Source organism: Coturnix japonica, unplaced genomic scaffold, assembly GCF_001577835.2.
Source record: "Coturnix japonica isolate 7356 unplaced genomic scaffold, Coturnix japonica 2.1 chrUnrandom485, whole genome shotgun sequence".
Classification (NCBI taxonomy): Eukaryota; Metazoa; Chordata; class Aves; order Galliformes; family Phasianidae; genus Coturnix; species Coturnix japonica.
In genome coordinates, this window is record NW_015439880.1 from 119,140 (window position 1) to 128,077 (window position 8,938).

General features: G+C 59.7%; 2 protein-coding genes across 3 annotated transcripts in view; one reads left to right on the top strand and one right to left on the bottom strand.

Annotated features, from left to right (window-relative positions):
• RND1 (Rho family GTPase 1) overlaps positions 1–756 on the bottom strand; it is a 13,936-nt gene extending 13,180 nt beyond the window's left edge. The window contains 2 exon segments of the mRNA XM_032441674.1: positions 372–465; positions 566–756. Of these exon segments, the coding sequence (XP_032297565.1) occupies positions 372–465; positions 566–685 (214 nt within the window). The 5' untranslated portion in view covers positions 686–756.
• A 124-nt stretch (positions 757–880) lies between these two features.
• The window catches only part of CCDC65 (coiled-coil domain containing 65), an 8,760-nt gene continuing 702 nt past the window's right edge, over positions 881–8,938 (top strand). The window contains exons 1-7 of one of the 2 annotated variants that reach the window (XM_015850532.2): positions 881–961; positions 2,951–3,084; positions 5,030–5,197; positions 5,882–6,051; positions 6,491–6,629; positions 7,829–8,026; positions 8,112–8,330. In XM_015850532.2, coding sequence (XP_015706018.1) covers positions 2,959–3,084; positions 5,030–5,197; positions 5,882–6,051; positions 6,491–6,629; positions 7,829–8,026; positions 8,112–8,330 — 1,020 coding nt within the window. In that variant the 5' untranslated portion in view covers positions 881–961; positions 2,951–2,958. Of the gene's footprint in view, positions 962–2,796; positions 3,085–5,029; positions 5,198–5,881; positions 6,052–6,490; positions 6,630–7,828; positions 8,027–8,111; positions 8,331–8,938 lie in introns of those variants that run through there. The other variant, XM_015850531.2, reaches the window with a different exon arrangement.

An 8,938-nucleotide genomic window follows, 5' to 3' on the forward strand; every position in this document is an offset into this window, starting at 1 on the left:
CCCGAACCCCCCAGTACCGGAGCTGCTCCCTTTCCCGATACCGAACCCTCCCGATACTGAATCCCCCCCCCCGGTACCGGAGCTACTGAACCCCCCGGTACCGAACCCCCCCAGTACTGAGCCCTCCCGGTACCGAACACCCCGGGTTCTGAACGCCCACCCCCCGGTACCGAAACTGCTCCCCACCCCAATACCGAGCTCCCCCGGTACCAAACCCCTATACCCGATACCGGAGCTGCTCCCCCCCGGTACCGGAGCTGCTCCTCACCCCAATACCGAGCTCCCCCGGTCCCGATACCGGAGCTGCTCCCCCTCCAGACACCGAACCTCCCCGATACCGACCCCTCCCCAGTACCGAACCCCCCCGGTACCGGAGCTGCCCCCCCCCCCCCCCCCGAGCTCCACGCGCTGCCCGTCGCTGAGCAGACACGCCGTGTAGTTCTCGAACACGGTTGGCACGTACGTCTGTAACGGAACCGGCCGCATCAGAACCCGGTACCGCCGGTACCAGCCGGTATCACCGGCACCACCGACACCTCCCGGTACCGGTACCGACCCATCTCACCTCGGGGTAACAATCCTTGGCCAGCACCTGCAGCATCGCCGTTTTCCCGCATTGCACGTCGCCAACCAGAACCAACTTACACCGAACCGGTACCGCCGCCGGCGGCCTCCGCTCCCGCATCGCGGCGGAAGCGAACAGCGTGACCCTCCCCGTACAGCACCCACCCACCAACCCCGCGCACCGCCGCCGCAGCGCTCTTATATACCCACACCGCCGGCAAGGCCACGCCCACAGCGGAGCCGTTCCACCAATCAGCGCGGGGAATCCCGGAATCCCGACCAATAGCGAAGCAGCGCGGCCACGCGCACTCGGTCCTCCAAGCGTTAGGGGGCGCTCGTTCGCTTGGAGAAGCGGAAGTTGGGTGGCAGGCAGGAAGTGGCGGTTGCTAAGAGACCGGTGGGACGCGGGGAGAGGAGGGGGGGGGGGGGACAAAGGAAAGCATCGGGGCAACATGGCGGTATGGGGTAGGGGAACCAATAGACGGGATGGGGGGGGTGAGGAGATGGGGGGGGCTGTGGGGTGTGAGGCCTATGGGGGTCTCAGGGGCCTATGGGGGGTCTCAAGGTTTATGGGGGTTCTCAAAGGTTTATGGCGACTATGGTGTGAGGCCTAGGGGTCTCAGAAGCCTATGGGGGTCTCCAAGGTCTATGAGGGTCTCAGAGGCCTATGGGGGTCTCTGAGGTTTATGGGGGTCTCAATGGCCTATAGGGGTCTCAGAAGCCTATGGGGGTCTTTCACAAGGCCTATGGGGGTCTCCGAGGGCCTATGGGGGTCTCAAAGGTTTATGGGGTGTGAGGCCTACGGGGGTCTCAGAAGCCTATGGGGGTCTCCAAACCTACGGGGGTCTCCAAGGCCTACGGGGCGTGAGGCCTACAGGGGTCACAGAAGCCTAGGTGTCTCAAGGCCTATGGGGGGTCTCAGAGACCTATAGGGGGCATGAGGCCTATGGGGGTCTCCAAGGCCTATAGGGGTCTCAGAAGGCCTTATGGGGGTCTCCAAGGCCTACAGGGGTCTCAGAGTTTATGTGGTGTCTCCGATGGCCTTACAGGGTCTCCAAGCGCCTATGGGGCGTGAAGGCCTACAGGGGTTCTCAGAGTGCCATTTAGGGGTCTCTAAGCCTATGGGGTTCTCAGAAGCCTACGGGAGGCTTTCTGAGGCCCTATTGGGGGTCTCCGAACTCGATGGCGGGTCTCCGAGGGCCCATGGGGGATGTGAGGCCCTAATGGGGGCTAAGAGGCTCTATATAGGGGGTCACAGAGCCTATGGGGGCTCCAAGGTTAGTGGGGGTTCTCAAATAGGGTTTATGCGGTGTGATGATGGTCTAACGGGGTCTCAGAAGCCGTATGGGGGTCTCCAAGGTCTATTGAGGGCGCTCTCAAGCGGCCTATGGGGGTCTCTGAGGTTCTGATGGGGGTCTCAATTGGCCTATGGGGGTCTCAAAGTTTATGAGAAGTGTGAGGCCTATGGGGGTCTCTGAGGCCTACGGGGGTCTCAGAAGCCTATGGGGGTCTCCAAACCTACGGGGGTCTCCAAGGCCTACGGGTCGTGAGGCCTACAGTTGCGTTCGACAGAAGGCCTATTGTGTGGTCTCAAAGGCTATGCTGGGGTTCTCAGAGACCTATAGGGGGCATGAGGCCTATGGCGGTTCTCCAAGCCTAACAGGGGTCTTCCAGAGTTTATGGGGGTCTCAGAGGCCTACAGGGCGTCTCAAGGCCTATTGGGTCGTGAGGCCTACAGGGGTCACAGAAACCTATGGGGGTCTCAAAGGCCTATGGGGGTCTCAGAAGCCTACGGGGCTCTCTGAGGCCTACGGGGGTCTCCGAACCTATGGGGGTCTCCGAGGCCTATGGGGTGTGAGGCCTATGGGGGTCTAAGAGGCCTATAGGGGGTCACAGAAGCCTATGGGGGTCTCAGAGGCCTATGGGGGTCTCCGAGGCCTATAGGGGTCTCAGAGACCTATTAGGGGTCTCTGCGAGGCCTATAGGGGGATTGCATGGTATGCGGCCGGGAGTGGGTTGTAGGTTGCGGGTCTCCAAGGCCTACAGGGGTCTCAGAGGTTTATGGGGGTCTCAGAGGCCTACAGGGGTCTCCAAGGCCTATGGGGCGTGAAGCCTACAGGGGTCACAGAAACCTATGGGGCGTGCTCAGGAAGTAGCGCTCTAGCGGCCTTGGACTGGGGGCTCTCCGACACCTGACATGGGGGCTCCAGAGTCCTACGGGGTTGTGAGGCCTATGGGGTCTAAGAGGCCTATAGAGCTCGGTCACAGAAGCCTATGGGGGTCTCTAAGGCCTATGGGGGTCTCAGAGGCCTATAGGGGTCTCTGAGGCCTACAGGGTGTGAGGCCTGTGGGGGTCTCTGATTCCTGACCGCCCCCCATGTCCCAGCTGCGACGATGAAGCGGCAGAAACGAGCCCCCCCCATGTCGGCAGAGGACGAGCTGCTGCTGCTGCAGGCACAGGCATTGGCTGAGGAGGAGGAGGCCAAGAAGAAGAGGGAGCTGCTCAGCCTGTTCCTTAAGGTACATGGGGGATGGAGTGATAACGGGGGGGATGGAGTTGATAACGGGGGGATGGAGTGATAACAGGGGGAATGGAGTGATAACGGGGGTATGGAGTGATAACGGGGGGGATGGAGTGATAACGGGGGGATGGAGTGATAACGGTGGGGATGGAGTGATAACGGGGGGGCAGGATCGGAGTGATAACGGGCGGGATGAGTGATATAACGGTGGGATGGAGTGATAACGGGGGGTGGTGACTGGGTGAGCGATAACGCGTGGGGATGGGAAGCGATAACGGGGATGGGATGGAGTAGTAACGGGGGTGGATGGGTGATAACGCGGGGGATGGAGTTGAGATAACGGGGGATGGAGCGTGATAACGGGGGGGATGGAGTGATTAACGGGAAGGGATGGAGTGATAACGGGGGGGATGGGGGTGATAACGGGGGGGATGGAGTGATAACGGGGTTAGGATTGGAGTGATAACGGGGGGATGCAGTGATAACGGGGCGATGGGATGGGTGATAACGGGGGATGGAGTGATAACGGCGGCGGGGATGAGAGTGATAACTGGGGATGGAGTGATTAACGGTGGGATGGAGTGAATAAACAGGGCGGGGATGGAATGATAACACGGGGACGGAGTGATAGGGGACGGAGGAAACGGATCGGATGGCGTTGATAACGGGGAGGGTGACGGGGTGGATGATAACGGGGGGATGAAAGTGATAACGGGGGGATGGAGCGATTAACGGGGCATGGAGCGATAACGGGGGGATGGAGTGATAACCGGGGGGGATGGAGCTGATAACGGGGGTGGATGGATGATACGGGGGGATGGATGTGATAACGGGGGGACATGGAGCGATAAACGGCGCGGGATGATGATAACGGGGGGGATGAGCGTAACGGGGGATTGAAGTGATGAAGATGAGTAATCAGTGTACGCGGGGGATGGATGATACGGGATTGTGAAACGGGTGGGGATGGAGTGATAACGGTGGGGATGAATGTGATAACGGGGCGGGATGGAGTGATAACAGGGGGGGATGGAGTTGATAACGGGGGGGGATGAAGTGTATAAGCGGGGGGCAGTTGGAGTGATAACGGGGGGGATGGGATGATACGGTGGGGATGGCAGTGATAACGGGGGATGGCGTGATAAACGGGGGGGATGGAGTGATAACGGGGGGGATGGAGTGATAACGGGGTATGGATGATAACGGGGTGATGGAAGTGATTAACGGGGGGATGGGAGTTGCATGGAATGGTGAGGATGCGAGTGATAACGGGGGGGATGGAGTGAATAACGGTGGGATGAAGTGATTAACGGGGATGGAGTGATAAACAGGGGGGATGGAAAGTTGATAACGGGGGGATGAAGTGATAACGGGGGATGGAGTGATAACGGGGGGGATGGAGATGATAACGGTGGGGGCATGGAGTGAATAAGGGGGATGGCTGTGATAACGGGGGGAGATGGAGTGATAACGCGGGGGATGGAGTGATAACGGGGGTATGGCCTAAAGAGTGATAACGGGGGGGATGGGGTGATAACGGGGGCGATGCGAGTGTATAATGGTGAGGATGGAGTGATAACGGGGGGGATGGAGTGGATAACGGGGGGATGGAGCGCATAACGGTGGGGGATGGTAGCATAACGGTGGGGATGGAGGATAACGCGGGGATGGAGTGATAACGGTGGGGATGGATGTGATAACGGTGGGGATTGGGGTGATAACGGGGTGGAGTGAACGAGTGGGGTGATAACGGTGGGGATGGAGGATACGGTGGGAGCGTGGTCTGGGGATGGAGTTGATAACGGTGGGATTGGCAGTGATAACGGTGGGGATGGAGTGATAACGGGGGGGATGGAGTGATAACGGGGGGGATGGAGTGATAACGGGGGGGGATGGAGGCCATTTTAAAGCCCCCCCCCAGCTCACACCGCCCCCATGTGCAGGACAAGCTGGCCCAGGAGCAGCGCAGCACAACCCTGAACCTCCATAAGCTGCACAGCCAATGGAGGACGGTGCTGAGGGACACCAGGGCGCAGGAGCTGCAGCAGGACGTGGCCGTGCTCAGCCAGACCTTCGAGAGGGTGATGGACAGCAAGGACGGCGTCATCCAGGTGAGGGGGGTGAGCACATGGGGGGGGTGGGACCCCCATGGGACCCCTCAGTCCTGATTCAGGCCTTAGTGATGGACCTGGAGGAGGCAGAATGAGGGGCTGTCCCCATAGGGGGGTGTATTGGGACCCCCATAGTTGGGACTCCCATGTGAACCCCAGGCCCTATTTCAGGCCATGATGATGGACCTGGAGGAGGCAGAATAAGGGGCTGTCCCCATATTGGGGGGTGTTGGGACCCCCATGGGACCCCCCAGCCCTATTTCAGTCCATGGGGATGGACTTGGAGGAGGCAGAAGTTGAGTGAGGGGCTGTCACTACTGGGGGAGGGGGGGGAGCATTGGGACCCCTATGTGACCCCCAGCCCTATTTCAGTCCTTGGTGATGGACCTGGAGGAGGCAGAAGTTGAGTGGGGGGCTGTCCCCATAGGGTCCCCATACTTGGGACCCCCATACTTGGGACCCCCATGTGACCCCCCAGCCCTATTTCAGTCCATGGGGATGGACCTGGAGGAGGCAGAATGAGGGGCTGAACCCATAGGAGGGGTGTATTGGGACCCCCATAGTTGGGACCCCCATAGTTGGGACCCCTATGTGACCCCCAGCCCTATTTCAGTCCATGGTGAGGGGCTGTCCCCATAGTGGGGGGGTGTTGGGACCCCCATGTGACCCCCAGCCCCATTTCAGTCCTTGGTGATGGACCTGGAGGAGGCCGAGTTGCAGCACTCGAGGGCTCTGAGCAGCCACGTGCTGAACGTGGAGTGGCTGCTGCAGCTGCAGCGCTGCCGCCTGCGCTGCATGGAGGAGGGGTACAGGGCGCAGCTGGACGAGCTGCAGGACGAGTTCGAGACCGAGAGGTACCGGGATAAACACATCCCAGCCCCCATATATGGCTTATGGGGTTTTCTGGGTCCCACTCTTCTCCCAGTTCTCCCAGTGCTCCCAGTCTGGTGCTGGGCAGTGCTAAACAGATCCCACCCCCATCCCCCTGACCCCCCCATTCATATATGGCTTATGGGGTTTTCTGGGTCCCACTCTATGCCCAGTTCTCCCAGTGCTGGTGCTAAACAGATCCCAGTCCCATTCCCCTGACCCCCCCCTTCACATATTGCTCAGCCCTGCCCACATCCCTGCAGCTCTCACCCCCCACATCTCTGCCCCCCTATGGGGCTCCCAGCACATCCCAGTGCTCCGGATGGAGCATCTCCCATTGGCCCTATTGACCAGCAGGGTCCGCTGCAGCCCCACAATCCCCCTATAGGTTTTTAACCCCCCCCTTTGCCCCTGGTTCCCAAGGAGGAGCATCTTGGAGCAGCACCAGCGTGAGATGCGTTACCTGCACGACGTGGCCGTGTCCATAGAGCAGCATCACGCCAACGAGGAGAACGAAGCAACGCTGGGATTCCAGAGCACCAGGGATGAGATCAAGAATAAGGTGCGAGGAATCAGACCTGGAGCATTTGGGGTCTGAGATCTTAGGGCTGGATTATAGAGGGGATGGGGGTCTCAGGGCTGTGTAATAGAGGGGATGGAGGGGAAGGGGGTCTCAGGGCTGGATAATAGAGGGGATGGAGGGGATGGGGGTCTCAAGGCTGGATAATAGAGGGGATGGGGGGGATGGAGGTCTCAGGGCTGGATAATAGAGGGGATGGAGGGTATGGGGGTCTCAGGGCTGGATAATAGGGGGGATGGGGGTCTCAGGGCTGGATAATAGAGGGGATGGGGATCTCAGGGCCGGGTAATAGAGGGCATGGAGGGGATGGGGGTCTCAGCTCTCAGGGCTGGATAATAGAGGGGATGGAGGGGATGGGGGTCTCAGGGCTGGATAATAGAGGGGATGGGGAAGAAGGGGGTCTCAGCTCTTAGGGTTGGATAATGGAGGGGATGGAGGGGGGTCTCAGCTCTCAGGGCTGGGTAATAGAGGGGATGGGGGGAAGGGGGTCTCAGGGCTGGTTAATAGAGGGGATGGGGGAGATGGGGGTCTCAGGGCTGGGTAATAGGGGGGATGGGGGTCTCAGGGTTGGATTATAGAGGGGATGGAGGGGATGTGGGTCTCAGCTCTCAGGGCTGGATAATAGAGGGGATGGGGGGGATGGGGGTTTCAGGGCTGTGTAATAGAGGGGATGGAGGGATGGGGGTCTCAGGGCTGTGTAATAGAGGGGATGGAGGGGATGGGGTCTGAGCTCTTAGGGCTGGATAATAGAGGGGATGGAGGGATGGGGGTCTCAGGGCTGGATAATAGAGGGGATGGGGGGGATGGGGGTCTCAGGGTTGGATTATAGAGGGGATGGGGGGATGGAGGTCTCAGGGCTGCGTAATAGAGGGGATGGGGATCTCAGGGCTGGATAATTGAGGGGATGGAAGGGGGTCTGAGCTCTCAGGGCTGGATAATAGAGAGGATGGAGGGTATGTGGGTCTCAAGGCTGGATAATAGAGGGGATGGGGGTCTCAGGGTTGGATTATAGAGGGGATGGAGGGGATGGGGTTCTCAGGGCTGGATAATAGAGGGGATGGGGTCTGAGCTCTTAGGGCTGGGTAATAGAGGGGATGGAGGTCTCAGGGCTGGATAATAGGGGGGATGGGGGGGATATGGGGCTGCAGAGGGACCCCTATGGTCGTTGTGTGCCCCTTTAGAGCCTGCAGGAGAAGCAATACACGCGGCTGCAGCTGAGCACGAAGCTGGAGGGGCTGTGGGAGCAGTTCCGCTGCGCCATGCAGAGCTACAGCGAGGCCACGGAGCGCAACAAGCACGACTTCAAGGCACTGAAAATAAAGGACGAGAAGAGCTCCAGGGAGGTCGAGATGCAGGACAAGAAGCTGCAGAAGCTGCAGGTGGGGGCACAATGTGGGGCTGGGGGTCAGGCCTGCCCCATTGCAATGTATATGTGCCATATATGTGTGTGTGTGTGCCCTATAGGATGCAGTGCAGGCTGCCAAAGCCCGGCTGGCAGCTCAGCACCGCGATGCTGAGGAGCAGAACCAGAACATGAGGGAGCAGAGGGAGGCGGCCATGGGGCAGCTGCAGCAATTGAAGGCGGAGATGAGCCGGGCACAGGGCAAAGCACGGCACAGCCTGGCTGAGCTCACAGAGCAGAGCGGGGCAGCACTGAGAGCACTGGGGAGTGTAGTGGGGAAGGTGAGTACGGCCCCATTGAACCCTATAGTAAGGGGAGAGTACGGCCCCATTGAAACCCTATAGTAAGGGGAGAGAACGGCCCCATTGAAACCCTATAGTAAGGGGAGAGTATGGCCCCATTGAAACCCTATAGTAAGGTGAGAGCACAGCACGGCCCCATTGAAACCCTATAGTAAGGGGAGAGCACAGCACGGCCCCATTGAACCCCTAATAGTAAGGGGAGAGCACAGCACGGCCCCATTGAACCCCTGTATGAAGATGGGAGCCCATCCCGACCCCACTGAACCCCCGTGTGAAGTGAGATCCCATCCTGACCCCATTGAACCCCCATGTGAGGTGAGATCCCACCCAGACCCCACTGAACCCCCACGTGAGGTGAGATCCCACCCAGACCCCAGTGAACCCCCATAATAAGGTGAGATCCCACCCTGACCCCACTGAACCCCTGTATGAAGATGAGATCCCATCCCGACCCCATTGAACCCCCATGTGAGGTGAGATCACACCCAGACCCCATTGAACCTGGGGTGGGTTGGGATATAGGGAGGGTGGGATACGGGGAGGGGTGGGATATGGAGGTGGGTTGGGATATGGGGGGTTTGGGATAT